Source organism: Nothoprocta perdicaria, unplaced genomic scaffold (genome assembly GCF_003342845.1).
Source record: "Nothoprocta perdicaria isolate Ctin4 unplaced genomic scaffold, notPer1 scaffold_171, whole genome shotgun sequence".
Classification (NCBI taxonomy): domain Eukaryota; kingdom Metazoa; phylum Chordata; class Aves; order Tinamiformes; family Tinamidae; genus Nothoprocta; species Nothoprocta perdicaria.
Genome location: NW_020454883.1, coordinates 189,885 through 212,130, shown reverse-complemented (window position 1 = coordinate 212,130; position 22,246 = coordinate 189,885). Strand labels below are relative to the sequence as shown.

The window sequence follows — 22,246 nt, the reverse complement described above, 5'->3', positions numbered from 1 at the left end:
AAGTAGAATTTAACTGAGAATTTAACTAACTCCCTGAGAATTTAACTTTATTCTAAGCCTACTCAAAACCTGTCCATTCAAATACAAGACAGGCACTTGCAACGAACACATACTCCTCCATTTTACTACTGAACAAGTGCATAAAGAGATCTTGGTTATACTGTACAGTCACACAAGTATGGCCAAACAGCCTCCTCCTTGGCAAGTCTTGATAGCTTGGAGGCTGAAATGGTGAAGAAATTGCTGCAGGTTAAGATGAAGGGCCAGTGGTGGGGACCCTTTCTTGGTTTGATGTTTGCACAGCACCATGTGCAATAGGTCCTTGCTAATCCTAGGGCTCCTACAGATGGAGTCAGCAAAAATTATAACAGTAGTTGCTGAAATATGCCATGCTCCATGCAACATATGCCAAATATGCCATATTCCATCACTGAAATATGCAATGAAATAAGTAGCAACGAAAGTCATCACCACAAGTAGTCAGAGTGGAAATAAAATGGCAAGGCTAAACAAACAACAGGAACCCAGGAGCAAAAGACAAAGAGGAGACAGAAGGGGTCGAGGCCAGCATGGCAGAGTCCTGAACTCATAAAAGTCTTTGTCTTTGCAAATAATGTCATGGTTAAGTTCTAACAGAGCTGTAAAGGAGCGAACAAAGGAGCCGAGAGACTTGACAGCAAGCAGAGTAGGGAGGGAGCAGATGTTCTACGTTATGTACTTAAATGCAGCATTTTTCCTCAGACAATTACTCCTACTTTAATAACAAGGGGAAAATCCTCAAAACTAGGAGGCATTAGTGTTATAGCCAGGATGAAATTCTTGCTGTCGTCTGCCTCCCTCTAGGTAGCTGCTCACAGCACACARGAGGCATTCAGAGCCGAACACAGCTCTTACCCTTGGACTTGCCCTTGTTTGTCTGAGAGCAGCACTGAGCAAGGCTTACCTCTCTGAGTTTGCGGGCATTGTCGGATCGATGGATACCATGCAATTGTCCACTGTCAAAAGGGAGATGGTTGTGTTCCTGAAAGGTAGGTTTCAAAGAGTTTTATTTCACCCAGAGACCTTGGCTGAGAGTTTGCGCTGCTKCTTATGGTTCTTTCTCTCATGCAGCACTCCCATTCTGGCCCGGCCCTGTCTCATACTTGTTAAGCCTTGCACAGGACAGGCRAGGCTTGATGTTTCATCCATTTCAATTGCCAGAAATGTTTCTGACAAAATATTAAGTGTGATCATCTCTGATACTGGAGCAAACTTTGTTCCCTGCTAGCTTATGTATTCTGTTGAATCACCAGCTAATGACTTCTACGAAGGAACTGTGTATGATAATATATTGACTAGGCAGTTATATACTGACTAACTTCCACTGCAGGAATGATTATCGAGGCTATGAATATCTTGAAATTATCTGTAGAGTATATTGTCTTACAGAAACAAACAAAACAAAAGTCTTTCTAAATAAGAGGCTTTTATTTTTATTTATTTATTTTATTTTTTTTGGTTATCTAGGGCTAAGTGTGATCTCATAGGCTCAAATGTAAACCTTGGTGTTCTCCAGGAATCTGACATGTACGGTTCTTTGGAAGTCTCTGCTGAGAATGAAATATCAAATATACAGGGATCACGAATGCTTCCAAATTTGCCTGTATTTTGGAGTAGAAGTAGTTTACATGATAGGCAAATGAGAGTTATCAACTTCTCTAATGTCAAATAGAAGGAAACAGCAAGCTTAAACAGGGCATTAATTGTATTCAGCAACTTATGCACATTCTGAGTCAATATGGTCCRATTTTTTTCTTCAGCACACCGAAATAGAGTTATGCAATAAATCTGTGATTCAAGGCTTGGCCTATTTTTCCTGTGCATTTTTGTGCTGTTGACCTGAATATACAAAGGTAAAGGCTAAAGCTTATTGCCTGCTGTTGTGCACTTGGCCTGTGCTGCTCAAGTCCCATAGACAGGCAACAATTCTTGTCTTCTAGGTGTGGATTTGTGACCTGGTTAAAGGATTGTCTTCCCTCTGTGCTACCATCCTGGACAGATAGTGTAGAAGTGATAGTACCAAAGGGCTCTTCCAGACCCTTTCCTCCCCATCTTATCACACAGCTACATCCAACCCAGAATTCCTCACAARACACTAGTTTAAGTTATGAGATACTGTCTGCATGGAGAGTATGGGAAACAAATTCTTCAAGAAATTTCAGCAGGAGAGATGCATCAAATTTACAGAATAAGATAAATTGGAAAATATGTCTCAGCCAATGAATTTTGGAATATTTCTCTTCTGTGAATATAGAATTTGTTTGTGTTTGAATATCCTGCACCTGCGATTAGATTGTTGTTTGTCTAAATATAAAGCTTGTCACTTAGAGGCAGACAGGTTCTATTCTATTCTGTTCCGTTCCGTTCCGTTCCATTCCATTCCATTCCATTCCATTCCATTCCATTCCATTCCATTCCATTCCACACCACCCCATCCCACCCCATCTCATCCCGTCCCAACCCATTCCATCCCATTTTGTTCTTTTAAGTGTCCTCAGCATTGAGATGGCTATATCCCCGTAAGAATCTCATGCTCTTTTTCCACTGATGCTGTTTTGTTCCAATTTCTTCTTCCAGCAAACTGGAATAAGAGCAAAACCTGCATTTTGGGCTTGTCTCTGGATTGTCCCTAAAAGTAAAGGAACAAAAGTGAAATGAATGTCACAAATGAAAAGAGAGACCTACCTTGGTAATCCCGTTGCGATGCAGAAGAGGTCCATAATATCTTTGGAGTTGCAGTATTTACTAAAGATCACCTTCCAAAATGAACAGCAGCAGGGGAGAAATGAAGACAAAGGAGAGAAAGGACACTTAGTTCCCAGTGAGATATGAGTTCTATTCAGGTGTGAACTGGGCTAATTTTAAGGATCATCCTACCATTTCAATTATCTGATTTGGCTTGTGAGCTGGAATATTTCTCTACCTCTGCTTTAATACCTGTGCTTTTAGATAAAGAAGGCTYGGGAGACCTAATTGTGCTGTTCAGAAGTGGAGCAATAATGTATGTGAATGGACAGCAAAAGGTATCTGGTAATACTGTAGARCTGCAGGATGATAACAACCACAAATTTGAGAAAGGAGTAACCCAGATTTAGGAAGAAAACAACACAGATTTAAGACAATCCTTGGATGGTATGAAGGAACRCTGCTATATGGATTACACCAGCTTAGGCTGGTTTTAAACAGAACATTTTTCCCCCCACACTTGTGCCAAATTCTCTGCAGTCTAACGGACTGCATTTTTCCCAAAGTATGGACAGAGTTTGGACCTTGAATTCTGAAAATTGCCACCTTTATCATCCTATTCTTACTCTGTACACCYGCCCTCCCACGCATACCAGGCAATTCGTGAGTTGAGAGCACAATTTGAGCTGGAAAGGCAAAACCTGTACGTTTGGAAAGGCCACCATTAAGTCCCTGAATGCAACTTTAACTTGATCTCTTTGAGACACAGCCTTTAATGACACAATCCTATGGTAGGATTTCTCCCAGACTCACGCGTCCTTCAGGACACATGGTGATGGTTCTCACTGATTGAGAAACTCTTCAGAGTTGGTCTTGGTGGGCGAGAGAGCCTGTCTGAGTATAATTTATTGATTATGGTGGAGGTTTTGAAACTGCTGTGGRAATAAAATGCCTCACTCTAGTCGTATCTGGCTCATATCCACCAAGTCAAGAACAATAGAGAACAATGGGTCTTATTTGTCTGGAAGTTGCTCAAGTTGATGGTGTGGCCGCAGGCTACAGAGGCCAGTTTGTCCTGGCAGAGATGGGGAGGCTGTGGTTTGGAGTGGATGTTTCTCTAGGAAATTGTGGATCTGAAGTGCCTTGCAGCCCCCAGAAAAAAAAAAATAATAAAATAGTTACAAAACCTTAAAGTTCAGGATAAAGTAGATCAAAGGGACTCACAGAGACCTATTAACTTATCTATAATAAAGCCCATGGGRAGGTAAGAAAGTGATGTTTTGCAGACAAGAGCCAAGGCACAGGTTGATGACATTAAAATCTCTTTTCTCCTTGCAGGTGCCTGCGTGAAAACACTGTATTCCAAACTGCATAATCATTCTTCATATCTGATATTTTCAGGCATAATTTCCATTGTCTTCCACTGCAGGCGTGAGTTCTCAGCTTGTCTGCGGATCAGACTCAAAACTGGTGACCCAGAAAATGAAGAATGTGTCATCGGGGACTGCCTTTGAACAGCTTATTTTTGCTGACTTGCCTCGTGTCAGTTCTGAATTCTGGGGCAGCCTCTGAGAGAGAAGCCAGTTCTCAAGTGCTCGGAGAGCCTCGCTGGCRGCTCTGCAGCCTCCTGCCTCCTCCGTGACATGGGCTGAAAGGAGGAGACAGGGTCTCCAGACAGCCAGAGCTGCTGCCTCGGTCCCCTGACTGACTCAGCTGAGTGGASACACTGCATTTAGTGAGGCAAGGAACATGCTGGAAAAATAACCCGGCATCATGTAATTAAAGACCCTTTCCAAGTGCATACATGGAAGTATGCACTTGGAGTATGGGTTAGTTAATGCTGGAGCTTCACTCTGGCAGACTTACCCTTTGATTTCTAGATCATAATAATGTTGCAGGAATGTAGTCCTCATGTGTAGCTTCTAAGACATCATTTAGAACTAACTGAAGTCCCTCAACTGGCCTAGACCCCAATCCTCTGTTCCTTCCTGGCAGCACTGAGGGCTGTGGGATGCCCTGCTCAAATCCCAGCTGCCAGAGCAGGCAGAGACCAGCAGTAGGTTCCTGGCAGACCATGGTAGAGGCCATGAGAGACTGCACCAACCTCTGGAGAGGCTGTGATACAGCAAGCACAAACTCTGCCGCTCTCCTCTGACTGAAACCTGTCTCCATGCTGCTGTTCCTGTACTGGCTTTTCTGCACCCTGTCTTCTTGTCTCAGCAGTGCTTCAGTTCTTCATACTCACCCCAGCCTTCTTGCCCAGACATCCCTAGTCTGGTCTCAAGCCCCAGCCCCAAATATGTAACCTACGCAATCCACAGTCTAGGTGGTGACTGATACGATCATGACTTTTGCAACAATCCTCAAAGTCTTAAAAATATTGTAAGAGTCCTGACAAAACTGTAAGATCTGACCATTCTGGTTCAGTCCTATCAAGAATGAGGTGTGTGGTGCTAAATATGAGGCACAAGCTTTTTCAGTTTTGATGCTAAAGTAATAGTTCAGATACTAGTTTTCTAAGCTAGAAAGTCAGATAGAAAAATCCTTTTATTCTTTAAGTGTGGGCTAGGATTTTTGTGGCAGAGAAGAACACATTTCTGACCTCAAGAGAAGGTTATGACTGATATATAAGTTAATAACTACCTTCCCTTTTTTCCAACCTAAATAAAATAACACTAGATAATATATTCAGGTTATAAAAAATCAAGGCAGATAATTGTTGAGATGATAGTTAAACGCTTTAACTTGGGAAATGGGTGGTATTAAAGCCTGGTGTGTCCCAAAAGGCTGTTCTGATAATCACCACAACAATTCACCCTTGTTTATTAAGATCAGTGACAATCAGAACAATAAAGTGTAGTTAATCGAGTTCAGACAGGACGGAAAGCTTGCTTCTTGCAGAACACAGCAGCTTATTGGAGTGATAGCTGCTAAAATTGGCTCGCAGAACATTGGAAGGCTGTTTTTGTGCCAACAACTGATACACGCAATAACTGAGCAGGCGATGTTAATTGTGGCTGAACACAAGGAAGAGGTTGTGATGTGCTGGGAGTGTTATTTCAGGTAGTCAGATTTCTTTTTCTGGAAATCAATTATTATTGATCGGGACAGATGAGAGAGAGAAAGATTAAAAAATAACTTGAGAAAAGGATTAAAGGTTAGAAAGTCAGCCTGACTCATAGAAAGCAGCAGGAGCTTTCAATGTATTAAAGCTCAATTTTAATACTTCCTTCTACTTCATGTAATAGTTTAAGTGTGGGAAGCAAAACAAAGAATGCCGATACTATTTTATGATTGTGAGCTATATCTGCACATGCTTTTTAGCTTTCCCAAACTTGACATTTTTACTGAATTTTGCTAGAAGAGGATTTGTGAATCATCTGCTGTATTTTGATACTCATCTCAGGATAAAAATGGTTATCCTCAGCTGTTCTTCTTTAATAAAAGAGCATATGTTACTGAAGCTCTCTTTTGCAACCTGCTGGGCTTTTCTGACCAACTTCCTTTAATTTTAAAACAAAGCAGACAGCCTCAAACATTTTCCAGCAATATGCAATTTTTCCTGTTATTGCCCGCAGGTTTATGTTCCCAGTAAAGTCAATGTCAGCTGCGCTGATGACTTCAATTGGAATGTGTTTTGGAGAGGGGAGAGGACAGCCTTCATCCTGTGTGCTATTGATGCTTCCAGCACAGTATAGGAATCCTATTTACTGAAAGTCCATTATCATTTCAGGGACATTAGCACCATGAAGCAAATTTAGTGATGTTTGGCCTGCAGTCACACTTCACCCAAATGGGACATGTGATTTCTCCCATGACCAGGGAGAACCAACAACGCTGGGAACAGCCAACTTCCATGTGATGAAACTGTTCCTATTCTGTCCTCTTGTCTGTGTGCTCTTGACACTGGGAGGTGAAGCAAGCATCTTACCTAGTCTCATGAGGGTGTCCTTACTTGGGCAGGTGCCCTGAAGCTGTTACTGTTTAGCTCAGGTTTGCATGATGGCATTTTTCTGACACTCAGAATTTGTGGTCCTGCTCCAAACCCACCAGCCAGCACATAGGGCCTTCACTGCCCTTCCGACCTGCCTCAGCTCCTTCTAACCACAGGCACCTTCTTGCTTGTACTCTCTCTTCCTAGCCCAGCATGGCAAGCCACAACCAAGACATGTCTCGCAGCATCTCATTCCCTGTCTTCATGCACAAGCTAGAAGAGATCAGTGTTCAGAGTAGGACTGAGACTTCCTACAGAGTGTAACCAAATACATGAGAAACCAAAGGCTTACGGCAGTGTGGAGGTGGGCTAAGACCACCCATGTGAAGGGCATAGACAAGCTTTTGCATAATATACATCAAAAAAGATGAATAGATTGACATAGCAGCCTGAAGAAGCCAGGAATGTAGTTCCTAATACTCCTCATATAAGAAAAACGTGACAGAGRGACTCCAGTGTTGCTTGGAGGTATGGTACTATCCTGCAGCCTGGGCCAAAACAAGGTGCTCAGTTACTAGTGTTATTTTTGTAGGAAAAGTAGAGCTTAAATTATATGAGAATAGAGTTGAGGGGAGACAGATTGCATGAGAAGCAGAGACAGAGGCTCCTGATTCAGTTTGCAGGTTGACAGCTGAATGCCACCAGGACAACCAAGCACACATAAATTCTGCTAACTGCATGTCCCTCAGATTTGTGACAGGAGAAAAAGAACATATTCTTCCCAGATGATGCAGAATGTGCAAAGAGTTAATTTCCCCAATTTGAGCATTTATGTTATTTAATATTTTGGCCCTTGTTTCCCTTTACTAGCAAAGCTTCTACCGTGTTTAGAAAAATGACAAGAAGGCTGAATAGTCCTCCCTGAATGCTTAGCTTGGTAGTTTTAATAAGTCTCCATCAAAACTGAGAAGTAGCCATTTGATTTGAGTATGCAATACAGTCTGTCTGCCTTGGAGAGTAACACGGAGGGGAAAAAAAAACAGAATGAATAATAACTGAGATTTTTTGGAGTGGAAATAATATTTTGATGAAGCATGCAGTGACTGTGAAGTAGGACAGTGTGACTCAGTAGGGATGTCTGTTTCCTGGCCCCGAGCTCACATCTGTGGTACTGAAGCTGTGGCTTGCTTACTTTTCTGGGGACACTTTGGCACTGTTTGAAACATCTTCCTCCTCACTTAATCCATAGTACCTACCTGTGGCAGGAGACAAAGATTTCAAGACCTCTTTTTAGAAAGAGAAGAGATGCACGGTGCCATGGTCATTTTCCACAGTTAGAAAAGCAGTTTAGTATCAAAGGACTATGTTGCAGTTAATACTAAGCAACTGTAGAGCACACACTCTGCAACCTACCAGCTTACAACTAATCATATTATTCTTCACTTTCGGGTATGATGGTAAAAAACACAGCCTACAAATCCAATTTCTGTTCTATATTTGATCCTCAGAACAGCTAATCCTCTCTGTAAACTGCAGTCCCTGTACAGAATGTTATCTTGTTCTGATCTTTTGTTGGTAATTAGGTTTTCTTCCAAGTATTTAACTAGCATTTGATTTTTTTTAATCAAAGTAAAATTCCTAAATGAGTAATGGAGGAATATTTTCAAAACCAATCTATCCTCAGTTTCCAGCCCTTCTTCTTTCTGCTACTCTCAACTTGCTTGATTAAGGGTTCCAGCACTAGGTGATGTTTTCCTCTTTCAGCACAACAAGTAGTAGGGAATGCAGGCTGAAAATGTGGGGTTAAAACTTTCTAAAGAATAGGATTTAGCTAATGAGATGGAAGTATAGTGTGGCAGAAAAAGGGCTCGCTAAAGCTTGGTTGCATATTTTGCATGGACTTTGTTGCTGCTCTATAACAGCAATTTCATGGAGGAATTTTGATCTGCTTTAGTAGAATGTTGACAGGAAAGTTTTCATTATGATTTTCTCTTTCTCTTCAGCAGACTTTTTGCCCATACCAAAATGAAGTGGATTGAGCAGCTTTTTGATGCTACTCTATAGAAACGACTGGAAGGAACTCTTTTCCTTTTTTTTTTTTTTTTCTGAATTTGTAATCAAAAAGGTCTTCCTGGGAAAATAGCAAAAAAAATCTACTTTATCGTTCATAGTTCCCAAAATACAACAGAAGCCCTGCTTAAAAACCCATATCTAAACATCTCTTAGATTTCTCATCGTTTGAATTTCCGATACAAGTATTATAGCATGATCCCAGCTATATCCAAAACATCTGTCTATTCTTCTATATTTCTCACACTAATTAACAGTTGATATGTGGAAAACCACTCTTTTTTTTTTTCTCAACTTCAAATGTTAGACAGTATTAAAAATAGTACACCAGATCTCCCATCTGTTTGATGCAGTAGGAGCTCCACCAGGAGAAGAACAGAAAAGAAGTGCATGTGTATATTTGCACATGTGGGTGTATGGGAAAGACAGAGAGACCTGATCTAAGAATCTGAACAAAAATAATAGCAACCCTAAGCTTTTAGATGGCCTTTTTGTTAGAGAAAGAGGGATGTGGTACGCTTTTTACTATGGCTAGTCAGAGCTCTGCAAGCCTTGCTGATTCACACTTACTTTCGAGCAGCAGCTTGACAGCATTTGTTTCAACATGACACCTATAAAAAATGCACAGGTCAGATTCCTCTGAGGTAGTTTTAGATACCTATACATTAGTTTTCTTGTGCACCTTGCTCTGCTAGTCTCCCTCTGTTGCTGGTAGAGACAGAGGACCACTTCCAAACAGCAGATCARTCCAAACATCTCCAAACACTGGTTTACAGTGGGATGAATCATCCTCTGGAAACACCACCCACCTCCCCATCAACTATGGGGGGACCTGCATGAGTAGCTTGGGCTAGTCATCACTGACTTAAGATGACTATAGTCTAGTGGGATGACTCCCACCACATTTCTCGTAAGGTACTTTCCCCTGAAATGAGAGGCAGAAGGCAGACAGAGCGAGTTGACATATCAGGATCACAAGGCATGTGGATATATGMTAAGGCATAATTCACATTCTTTATAATGTTCCTGAAGAGAGAGATATGGGAAGAAACCTTTTCAGGAAAAAAGAAAATGTCTATGATATTCTGATATGTGTGAACACTAAGACCATCCTCAAGGTCTGTTGAGTTGTGTCTGTCACTATGAGCAAGGAAGGATCTCCTCACTTTTTAGAGATGTTGGGGCTGGTAGAGAGGTTTCATTAAAGAATCTTGTGCAACCTGCTGACCACACTAACTGACAATATTGCTAGCACTCAGTCTTTTAGCACTGATGGCAGCAGTATATAAYGAGAAACAAACAAGGCTTATTTTGAGAAGCTGAACAATAAGTTTCTTAATTTTGACAACAGACATAAAAATATTTCAACCTTTGACAAATAACTCAAATGTCTTTATTCTGACTTCCCTTAACATCAAAAGGGCGCATCATAGCTTCTGCTAATGGAGTACTAAGTGCAATTAACCCTTAGCACAGCAATGCATTAGACCTAAAATATTTGTGAACGAGATTACAGGGATGCTTTAGCATTAAATGTCCTCACTAAATGTGAGTGAAGTCAGGCTGTGTGTCTCAAAAATACTGACAAATTTGAGATCGGATTATACGACCAGCTTGATAATAGAGGAGCACTAGGAATGTACGTTAGTTAATAGACAACGGAAATCAGGTGCAGTGAAAGAGCAGGGGATACAATTTACAGCTGTAAAGGTAAGTGAACRAGAAAGGTGATAGAAACACAATGTCTTTGTCTTGTTTGTGCTAAGGATCATGTGAATATAGCATAAACTGCTGAAATTTCCTTGTCTGAGCTCTCGGGTAACACCAGAGAGAGTGCTCCACTGACAGTTTCTAAGCCGTTGCTATAATAACTGTGGTAGATGGTGTGTGACCTCAGAAGGATAAATGCCAGTAAACAAGCCTTTCTGGGCAATGGGTCTGCAGGATTTATGGGGGAATCATGCAAGCACACCTGGATGACCTGATGGGCCTCTTCAGGGAGGGTGGGAAAGGAGGGAGAAGGGACACAGKAGCCACAAGAGGAGCGTTTTCTCTTACATTCCCCAATTCTTTTTAAGCAATTTCTTGTTCTTTAAAACGTTAAAATATTGTCCAGGCACAGTAAAACGACAAAGTTTTAAAACACTCGCTCTTCAGTTTCTGCTGCCTCACAACGAAGACCTCTACCAGCTGCCTGAAATTCACCGACGCCAGCTAAAATCCGGCCACCCAGGCTAGCCAAGACCACTGGCCAGACTCTGGCCGTGCTACCTCACATGCTCCGTTGCCCACAGCGATCCGCTGCTAGCCAAGAAATGGCCGTGATCCCACAAAAACACACTGAGGCCTCCCTGCKCTGCAGAGGGGTCTGGCTTGGGCCCGTCCGCGTGTGGGGAGGGATGGAGGAGCCCTGGCCCCGCAGGGCGGACCCTGGGGGCTCCCCGCGTGCCGACGGCTTTTGAAACACCTCAGCCTCCGCACACCGAGGCCTCCCGGCCCTCAGGAGCCGAGGGCAATTTCCCAAATAACTAAATCCTCCGGCTAGACAGCCAGGGAGAGCGGAGCTGCRGGCACCGCAGAGCAGGCTTGGCCCTGCTGAGCCGAGGGAGTCGCTAGGACTGTCTGTACATCTTGGGGTGCAAAAATATGCAACGGCCTTGAACTGATCATCACGCCGTTATTTTTCCCCTGTACTTTGTTTTTAATCTGAATCCAGTTTGGCGTGTTAAAAATAGCTCAGCGAGCTTTGGAAAAATCTGTTGGGTTTACTAGAGCCTAGGCATTTATACCACAGTCGCTGTTGCTCTAATTAAAAAGAAAAGCTCACATGATGAAACTGTTCCTAATGGCTGACATTTGAGTGCAATAACCACAGCGCCAAGACATAATCTTGGCTTTGWTCCGCTCAACAAGGACCTCAGGACAAGAGGAATAGGAGCTGTGGGTGTCCCAGGGTCCTGCTCTACAGGTCAGCACAGCAGGGACCAAGAAAGGTTAGCCTGAATAAATTGCTTTAAAAGAGAAAAAAAGGAAAAAAGAAAAAAAAAAAAGAAAAAAAAAGTGATCTCTCTCTTTGGCATCCAGAGCAACTCAGCAAACTAGTAAAATGACTCCAAATTCTTTACTTGCTTTCTGAAAAGGAAGAAAACCAGCCTGAGTAAYTTTCTTGAATCTTAGACAAAGGCGGTGGTCCCTTATTTCTTTTCTTTTTTTCTTCTGGTTAATCCAGGCTCTGTACCCTCATGACTTTCCATCCTTGCTACGAATATGCTGTTGATTAAGACACTGGAAACAGAAACCATCTCAGACTAAGCATTTTCTCAGAGGAACTCCTCACAACTCTGTAAGCGAAGCCACTACACCGTGACATTTGAAAATGCGAGCCATGAAGCCACCCACTTGGGAACACACTCACTGGCTGGCCCTGCTTTGTTCATTTTGATCTCAAAGGTCAAAAGCAATCCTAATGTTCCCCCGAGGTTTATGTGTGGAACATATACGGGCATCAGTGTTTCGCGTTGGTGGATTTCTGATTTGAAACAGGCTCAATAGGGATTTTTCTTTAAAAAGTASCCAAAGGGTTAATATTGTTGCAAAGCAAGTAAGATTGTGGATCTGGAGCTCTTGGCTTCCTCAGGTTTTGCAGAGCAAGCTTTACTGCTCTGCRGGCCGCTTTGGGGTTTTGGTTCTTGACCCCATCTAGTGGCACTCCAGGAGCAAGGAGAAATCCCCATACGCTGCTTCTTATATGAAGCAAGGCCATGGGTAGCTTTTGTGTTTCTTTTTTCATGACCATCGGTTGTTTTTTGCCTGAAATCAGAACAGGCTGTGGCCCAGGTGGGTCATGAGTRTTTTGCACAAGCGTGTTAAGCCATGGGTATGGGCGTAAAGCGTAGTGAGAGGCTTTGAGAGCAGGCAAGCGGGTTGTGACTTGCTGTGCTTCTCCGGGCAAGAAGTTCTTTTAAAAATAAATAAATAAGCAGCACTCATCCCCCACAGATACACATCCACTTTACTTAGACCCTAAATAGGAAAATAGAAAGTGCATTACCTTGTAACTCCCTTTTTTTTTTTTTTTTTTTTTTTAGTTTTAAATCAGCATTAAGAACAAATGGACCTCTTTGAAGATGATCTCCTAAGAGCTGCAGTTCAGCTAGCATCTGTCATAGTACGGAGGCTTTGATCTTCCCTCTGGAGCAGCCCTACATGGATGTCCCTCTGCCACCCTATGCCTTGCAATCAGCAGTACCTCCACCTGCCTGGCGATGCCCCATGTTTTTGGCAGGACACAGCTCTCCCCAGCCTCACGTGTCCACCTGGCTGTTGCCAAAGTCCCCGCTTTGCTTGTGCCTGCCGGCAGCTGTGTGTCTGTCCCACTCGTTCCCATCCACAGCTGAGGTTCACTCCTTTCCCCTGGGTTCATGCCCCTGCCATGGCTGCGGGCAGGAGGAGCTTGCTTGGCTCTTGACTGAGGCAGGGAGGTAATGCTCCCTGACATGAGGATACGTGTCCTCGCGGGCACTGAGCTCTGACCCCTTGGGAGAGGCCACAGAGGAGAYCGTGCTGTTCTGTGGAAGAGGTTAGTCACTGATAGCTGCTGCCTGCCACCAGGAAAAACCCTCCAGCGACCCAAGGCAGAATGGCTATAAACCCAATTGCCAGGTGCTGCTTCTTTTAAAGGCTGTGGGGTGTATTTGCTGTGCTGGAGGAGCAGCATAATTATCCMCGAGAGTGATATGCTCTTTGCATGTACCAAGAGTAATAATCACACTGGGGCTGGGTGCACTGTGCTTAGCATAGACCAGGCATAGAGGGGCAAAGGTAGCAAACCACGTGCTCTGCAGACGCTGGAGCTGCAAGGGAGGCTGCCCATGGRAGCAATGATGTGGAGCAGACTCCACTTCCAGCTTGCCCGCAAGGAAATGACCAGAGAGGCGAGTTGTTCCTTGCTCCACGAGCAAGGAAAAGGAGGTCTGGATCTGATCTGTTCCTCTCTCAGGCATGCTTTCTTTAATCACCATCCTATGTTCAACCCCAGCTGACATTGCCTTCTTTATTTTGGCAGCCACTGAGAAGGATTTCAAAGCCAATGACAACCCTTGCATCCCCAATAATCTGAGCAAATTACTGGGCTCAAGTATTTTGCCCTGCCCTCTGTGTCTCTGTTACCTGCCGGCACTYATTCCTGTTCAGCCCAATTCGGCACTCATGCTGTAGAGCATTTTCACACACTCAGTTGTAGTGTGCCGGGGTGGGGAGGAGGAGGTAGTGTGGTATTTCCTGGGCTTGAATTGTCCCTTCYTATACTCTGAGCTGGAAAATAACTTCCCTCTAAGTAAGTAGCATGCCCTGAGTTTACACTGCTGTGAATTCAGAATTGGACCATAATCATAAGTATAACATTATGTAATAAGAATTGCTATTACAGCCGTGATCGTGGTATGCCCACATAACAACACAACACTCACCGAGACAGCTGCAATTTAGAGCTAAGTCCTTTCAAACTCAGCAAACTCTGCTCTAAGGAAGCTCATACCTAATTACTRAGTTCAGAAGGAGTAGCTTAGCATTGATTTAACAAACTCCCTTTAGAAACCTCAAATACTGTATTCCTTGGAAGATATTAAGGGTGKTTTTTTTTTTCCCCTAATGATGTTGTTACTGAGGAGGCATAAGAATCTGTGATATGCCCTGCTTACCCCTGAGTGAACCSCATTTACTCGGGATTTTTACTGCCGGCATCCTTCCAAACATTGCACAGATGGAATTTCACATCTGACAAAAGAAACAGATAACGTTTATCGAGCAGAAAACTTAACATTGCCTGAGTTCGCATTTGCTTGTTCATGCAATTGTGCCTCTTCTGTGTTTTTAATGACAAAACTAATCTCTGGAGACTGATTCTGGGAAATTATTATTTTTTTAAAAAAGCATGGCTGACATAATATGATTTAATAACATGTAGGGAAATGCTTACAACCTTTCTGAAATGCCAAAACATCTTAATATTTAGCTGTAAAGGTGCCAGGAAAAGTATTGATTCTGGGGGCTGTCAGGAGACCAACTCATTTAAATCCTGGCAAAACAGAAGCAGCCCCTTTTTCTTAGCAGAGCCTGTGGGCTCCTCTCTGCCAGTACAGAGGAATCCTCTGCAGCAGAGGGATCACCTCCTGTTGAAGCCCCAGGACCAGTGGAGTACTCTGCTCCGGAAACCTTGCACAGATTWTAATTTTTTTCCAAGTCTTGTTTCTGATTGCAAACTTCTTCACTTGTGTGCTCGRAGTACCTGCCTCACTGTGGGGAACATGGCAGGTCTCCAAGGCMGTTGCAAAGGGGACCACAGACACTGAGGGACACGGTTGCAAGTATTAGCTCTCCCATTGCCTTGTTTCTATGGTTATTAATGCATGAAAGGGATGGGAAAGGCATTCTTTACTGTTTCCTTTTAAAGAGAGAAAAAGAAAAAAAGGGCAAGGCTGGGTGAAATGGAGATTTAGAGCAGGAGCACAAGAAGGGGATATTTGAATTTTGCAAGTCAGGATTTCCTTGCTCTTGAGCGTCTGACTGGCTTTCGGTTGGTATTGCATAAAACAAGGCATTTGTTTTGTGGCTGAAGAATTGCTGATGAAAGGAACATGAAGAGTAACTTGCAAAAAATGCTGGAGCTTTTTTCCTTTTTTTCCTGTTTTAAAAGCAGTGGGCTATCTTCTTTACAGCATGTGAGCTCTTTCTTCTACCCGTAATACATGTTTCTCCTGCAGTTTCCCCTGTGCTGTGGGCAGCGGTTAAGCAAACAAGCAGGAACAATATAAGCTAAAGTTTCAATTAATGTTTATCAACATTTCTGAACAACTCCACCAAGGCAGTGGGGACCCCTCAACACCACAGCACAGTACAGAATAAACCAACACCTGCCTGCCATTGAACTTCTCCATAGCATTAAAACCCTGGTAGGCAACCTCAAAATAACTCAGCACGGTCTGCTTTCCAGTTCTCCCTGCCTGGGTGAAAACCAGGGAAGCATCTCTCCGCAGGCAAAACTTTGTAAACACGCTGAAATGCTGCTCCTGGGGAGAAATCCTGCAGGCAGGATTCCCACACAGCCCCCGCGCGCTGGCAGCACGGAGCGCTCGCCTCCCGCTGCTCCCCTTTCAATAAAAATTCACACACAAAGCAGAAGCCGGCAAGCCCCCCCCCCCAGTGCCCCCTGCCCACGGCTCCTTTCGGGAAGAGCTGTGCAGCCCGCAGCGGAGCTGGATGCAGGCGCGCGCCCGGCTCGCGGGCAGGAATGGGTTGTGCAGCACAGCCCGCTTGCAGCCGCTGCTCGGTCCTCGCACGCTACTCGGTGAAAAACAGCACAAGTACCTTTTGAATCCGTCCATCAACATCCAGATAAATACACTTGGGCCGGTAAGTCGAGGAGGCAGATCCCATCTTGCCACAGCTGGGGTTTTACTAGGCTTTTTGGTTTTTTTCTTTTTCCAGCRTCAAACCCCAGGAAAATAGAAGCTTTCTGTTAAGAAGCCGAGCCACCGCTGCCTGACAGTTTGGTGTCCCTGCTCTTGTGCACGCCGCTGTACTCCCGTTCGGGGAAGGTCCCTCCTCTCGCATGCATGCATCTTGCTGTGCCTTTCTCCCCCTGCCACCTCCTCGTAGTTTTGCTTCCCTCCAGATCCAGCTGCCTCGGAGGGCTCCCCGCAAGTGCCCTCCCGAATTCCCATAGCAACACCCCTGCCCGGGAACGCCGGGGCTGGCAGCTGCCAGGCTGCAAGCCAGGGCTGAGGGGCTCCGTTCCCACGCGCGGTGCCAAGTGGCCCTTCCCGCCGGGAAGAGCCTCCCCCCGTCAGCGCGGTGTGAGACGCCCTTCGTTCTCGTGCCGAAGCAGGACTCTTGGCTGGGATTTAGCGCCCACGCTTCCAGCAAGCTCGCCTCATGTTTGTTGCAAGAGGCTCCCGGCTGCGCTCCCAACTTGCCCCCCGGACACCCGTGGCACTTGGGGCTCGCGCTGGCTCATCCGAAACTCCTCTCTCTCATTCCCATGCCCCTCCTGCTGCCATTGCGAGAGTGGGAAGAAAAAGCAGCAGCCAGAGATACAGGTAAGGCCCGAGAGGCACGAGGAGGACGGGCTCTAGCCTTGGGCCCTCCAGGCCACCCCAGAATACATCCGTATTTTAGGAGTTGGGAAGTATCATGGCAAAGGTGTGTCCTGTTTGAAGGTACACCCAAAAAAAGAGGGGAGCACGGAGCTTTTGCCAGGGGGCTCTCCGGACGGGTGCCGATCGCCACCGGCCGCGTGTCGGCATGGGGGGCTGCGATGGCAGCGCCGGGGGATGTTCGCTCCTGGAGGGGAGAGTTTGGAGAGAGCCGAGCTGCTCCTCTGCCCTCACGGGGGAGATGCTGTCTGACAGGCTGCCGGCATGCAAAGAGCCTGGGAATTGCTCATCACGCTGCCCTTATTGCTTGGTGGGTTGTTCTTTCCTTTTTTCCTTTATTCAGGTTCCTGGTGGAGGAGCTGTAAAAATATTTCCCAGCTTCTTCTGTGCTGGAGCCCTGGGGGGCTTGGCGTGTGGGAGCGGGCGCTTCCCTGCCCACCGCAGGCCCCAAGGTGAGCGAGGCACAACCTGGCGTGCGGAGGGCCCTGCAGGTTTACCTAAGCCAGGCAGCCCTCGGCCCTCCGGCAGCTGAGCCTGTGTTAACGTGGGAGGGCTAGGGCAGCACGGGGGCTGCACCCGCCTCTGCATGTCCCCCAGGGACCCACGGTGACATCCCGCAGGCACCAGAGCAAGAGGACGGCTGTAAGGGAAGCGTAGCTGTTCAGAGAGAGGGAGCGAGACCCCTTGTGCCTTGGGCACTTGGTCTTGTGGACCTCTCCCAAGGATGACCTGCTCCGAGGAGGGCCGACGAGGTCCCTGGATTCAGTCTCATAGTATCAGGAGATATAACGACAGGGATGACAGGCCGGTGGCCAGTCACCTTCAGATTTGTACCTTAAAAAGCAATCAGCTTCTTTGGCCCCCAAAATGACAGTCTCCAAATCCAGTCTCGAAATCTAGCTTATGGTCCTTGGCCTGTTCACCCTCCTTGTCATATCGACTGTCCCTAGGTACTTAAATGGTGTGTGTTTCTTTAGCTCCTGCACATATCTCCCTCTTTTACACTAATACCCGATGAAAATAATTGCTCTGCTATAATAAGGCTAGCTACTGAACTTTTCAGTTGGAAGTGAATCTATACAAGCTGAGCTCTTAGAAACTACAGCGAGAGCTTACTGTAGACCAGGACATAACTCCGACCCTGGGCTGAATGGCCACAAATAACAGCATTTATCCATGAGGACACACAGCTCCGTGAGATCGCTACATCCTTTTAATTGTTTTAATCCACCTAAATCCCCTTCTTTCATTCTACAGCGTGCAAGTGAGTTAGGAAAGTCATCCTATTGTATCAAACCCTACATCAGTTCATCAGCCAGGCTAAATCCTGGCACTATACCTCCAAAGCACTTTTATCTACTATTTGAATTAAAGGAGCATTTTGCTTAACAAAGAAGAGGACCAGGCCTGTATCCTCTAGACCATAGAATGCAAAAGCCACGTCAGATATTGCATAGCTTTAGTTTGCCTTCTCTCCTGATTTTTTTTCCTGAGTGTCAAGCGCATCGCTTATGTTCACATCACCCTTAACATTAGATGTTCTCTTCAGGATTCTCCTGTGTTTGAGTCTTTGGCCTGATGCTCTGGCAGCCACTCAGCCAAATGTCACTTACCCAAGCTGGCACTCTCTAAGAGTGAGAAAGTGCCTCCATCTCCCTGGTCTAGCATCTGCTCCGCATATGCCACTCAGGCAGCTCTGTCAGGATTGCCAAGGTGTAACTAGGAAACCTGCAGATCCCACCTGGGATGCCACTTCTACTGAGGCACAAAACAGTGAGCTGTTGAGGCCAAGATGGGTGTTATGCCTCTGTGTGCACCACACCAAGCCATAGGCAGCCTCCCACGGTTGCTGGTCTGCACAGCAGCCTCTGCGCCTGCTCATATGCCCCATCCCTGTCTCTCTGCCCGCCTTAAGCTCACATCCAGCTGTACCAATGTCTTCCTCATCCTCCACTGATAAAAACACTAATAATCCCAAGGAAGATTGTTGTACTTAGTCATATCAGATAACTGCTCTCCTTCAGTGACCATAAGCAGACACCCAGGGATGAACAAGAGGTGCAGACATGCAGAATATTTTCCTGTTTTCCCCTTTCCAGCATGAAAATTCATGGAGGCAGTTTCTGTGCCTCACACTTGGTGTATTCTTTTTCTCCATGACAGAAAGGTCCTTCAGCGCCCTGAGGAGATGCCTTTGTCAAATGTACCTGAGGGTTACACYATCCTCCTGCAATATTACCAAAACATGTCCCTTCTCCAAAGCACCCTGTCTTTCCTCATCAGTGATTTGCATCCGCTAGACGGTGTTTCCAGGGATCACTTGATCCATTCTTAAGTGAGAAAGCAATTGAAAAGAGCAATTCTGATGTCTCTGTGCTCACATGGTGGCTCACCATCAACCACTCTGTAAAGATTTGTTTTCTCTCACCACTCAAGGAATTAAGTAACCTGCTATAACCAGCAGTATGTCCAAACTGAGGTGAGGGCAGGGTAGTAGTTTTTAGTGAAAAAGGCATTTAGGAAATGCAGGAAATGCACAATCTGGTCTGAGAAGGAGATGAGCTGCTGGAACATGAACTTAAGGAAGCTAATATGACATCTTAAAGAAGCTCATTTATTTCAAACTAACATTAAGTAGAAGAAAAAGCAGAGAATAAATAGAGTCTCTTTTGTTTTCTTAGGTACGTGGTSTCTGTGTCTCTCTGTTGCTACCTCTGCTCATTAATCCCATTTTTCCAGATTTCCTCCTACAGCTGTAAGTCTCTCATAGACATAGGTTCCCTATGGGACCTGGTCTTTCTGTTTTACTCCTCCACAATGGTCTCTCAAACTTACTTTAACACTTTCTCTACCACTGGAGCTTTGAAATTTTTCCCTGTTTTCTTAGACTCCTTATTTAATTATTTGCTCTGTTTTCTCTCACTCCTCTCTGCTATATTTTTTTTTGTTTCATTGAAAGTCTTACTTCTAGAATTTTCTTCCCCAGTAACGCATGAGTCAGGACTTTATCCTACACACAAATTAATTGTTTGTAACAGTTAGGCTTGTAATAGCTGATCTGATTATTTTACCAACTTAATCACTTCTGTTCAAGAATATGAGCAATTTATCCAGTTCAGCTTTTAACATCTTTACKGAAGTGTATGAAAAGTTGGTGACTTTGTGTATATGGAAATTTTAGCATGCKTCTTTGCACTTAGTGCTGTATCCAGACTGGTGCCAGGAACATATTTGCCGTTTAGCCTGGTGACCTCAGGTTTTGGTGTATGGTTAGGATTATGGCTATTGTTAGGGTAAAGGCTACGGACTGGAACACAGGAAGTTTCATCTGTGTATGAGAAAGAACTTCTTCACTGTTACAATGACTGAGCACTGGAACASGCTGCCCAGAGAGATTGTGGAGTCCCCTTCTTTTGAGATTTTCAAAATCTGCCTTTCAAGACCCTGTGCCAGGTGCTCTAGGCGTCCCTGCTTGAGCAGAGGGGTTGACTATATGATCTCTTGAGCTCCCCTTCCAACCTCCACTGCTCTGTGATTCTGTGTATGTCTTTCTGGAGTCACTCTCTGTGTCATTCTGAGGTTTGATGGCCAAGAGATGGAAAAGTGAATTCCCTCAGCTGGACAAGGTTGGTCCTTGCCAAGGCTCTTGGCAAGAAAGCCTGAGCTGTGGGCCATGGCCTATGCCTCCAAACAGGAGGTAAGCAATACATGGTCCTGATTGAAGAAAACTGGCTCTCATGGTATATACTGCAGGAAAGTAAGGTTATTTCAAACTCAAATTTGGGAAGATAGTCTTTTAAGGTTAGTGCTATTAGCAGGTTAGTGCTATTCATTGACTCAGTGTAAATGAGTCATTCCCATCTTTCTGACAAGGGGATCTCAGACATCCTGAAGTTTTGGCGCACTGAAGGATATCAAGGGTTGCTCGTATCRGCATCAGAGGGGAGGAGAGTAGTTAGGTAACACAGTCACAGCACTGATGGAGTTGGGGCACAAAGACTATGCGCTCCCATGTCCGGATAAAAGTACTGGCATAGGCAGAGCAGGGAGTGTCACAGCAGCACATAGGATGATCCAGGAAGGACAAATACCTTCGGGTCCCTGCGACACTGGAGCCTCAGAGCTGCTGCCTCCACTGCTTCATCTTGGAGCTGGATGTGCGAGGCCACAGCAGCTCTGGATAGCCCAAATGCCTCTCTCCAGTGCACATTTTTTCTCTTACAATTTTTCTCATGGCAGAACATTTGTCTGGACAGGTGTTACTTGTCACGGCTCTCCTTCCCCAAGGGGACAGYGCACAAAACCTATGAACATCACAGCGTGAGATCACTCCCAAGCAGGAGGCAACTCAGTGACCAGAGCGTTGCTGCATTTATGACTCATCCTTCTGTGCCTCCTGGCCTGCGTTCTGCCTGAATACCCACTACGTACATCACCTAGTCACAAGCACTTCAGCAGAAATGCTGGAATATATAATACTACTAGGGTCTGCTTTTCAGCAAGTTACACGTACCACCAAAGTTAGGACCCTAACTGGAAGGAGCTTCCTCAGTTGTATCACGTCTGTATCCCTTAAAATCAGATCCAATCACACAACCTTCTCTTGGGTCTATACAGAGGGACGTTGCGTGATTCTTTGAAGTAAGCAAAGTTTAACATGCTTGTACACATCTATCTTCATATTTATTTACAGATTGGTAAACAACATGTCTATACCTAACACGTCTGTTTTTTCTTAATGCACACATCGACTCTGTTTGCACAGGTGGTTCAGTTCTATTTCCTATAATATTCAGAACCATATTTTCTCAATTAAAAAAAAAGGGTTCTAACTTTTAGTGTGGAGGTCCACATTAGTGGCAACAGATGCTGTATGGCAACAGATGCTGTATGAAAAGGATGGCAAAAGCTCCCTGGGCCCAGATAGCACTGAACACATCTGATCTGCTTCAAGAGAAAGCTGAAAGGTGTAAGAAGTTGGGAGAGTGACTATTTTTGCAAATTTAAAAAATGTGTTAATTTCATCAATTATTTTTCTCCTCAGGAACATTAACTAGACAATCACCCATGATATTTCTATCTATTAATGTCTATATCATTTTTGAAAATCATGGGTCTTTGGTCTTGACCAAAGAAAATCATAAGGTAAGATTAGATGAGAAATTATTAGTGCCTGCTTTCCAAAAACACATCTGTGGCATTTTTTCTAACTTGTCTCCTGTTTGCTGAACCTGGGGCCCACCACCTGTGCATTCAGGTCACCTATGTAGGCTTTCCTTTTCAGCTCTGAAAGCCAATAACTTTCACTAAAAACAAACAAAAAAAACCCCAACAGACCAAAAAAAAAAAAAAAAAAAAAAAAAAA

The 22,246-nt window shown here is 44.7% G+C and overlaps 1 protein-coding gene and 1 long non-coding RNA gene across 3 annotated transcripts in view; one reads left to right on the top strand and one right to left on the bottom strand.

Moving 5' to 3' along the window:
• The window catches only part of PDE9A (phosphodiesterase 9A), a 47,952-nt gene extending 31,782 nt beyond the window's left edge, over positions 1-16,170 (bottom strand). Inside the window, exons 1-3 of one of the 2 annotated variants that reach the window (XM_026036171.1) lie at positions 16,094-16,170; positions 2,725-2,795; positions 944-1,021 (exon numbers count right to left, since the gene is read on the bottom strand). In XM_026036171.1, the coding sequence (XP_025891956.1) occupies positions 944-1,021; positions 2,725-2,795; positions 16,094-16,162 (218 nt within the window). In that variant the 5' untranslated portion in view covers positions 16,163-16,170. The remainder of the gene's footprint in view (positions 1-943; positions 1,022-2,724; positions 2,796-16,093) is intronic. The other variant, XM_026036172.1, reaches the window with a different exon arrangement.
• A 1,092-nt stretch (positions 16,171-17,262) lies between these two features.
• The window catches only part of LOC112944700, a 5,946-nt gene continuing 962 nt past the window's right edge, over positions 17,263-22,246 (top strand). Inside the window, exon 1 of the long non-coding RNA XR_003248818.1 lies at positions 17,263-17,333. This is a non-coding gene — a long non-coding RNA (uncharacterized LOC112944700). The remainder of the gene's footprint in view (positions 17,334-22,246) is intronic.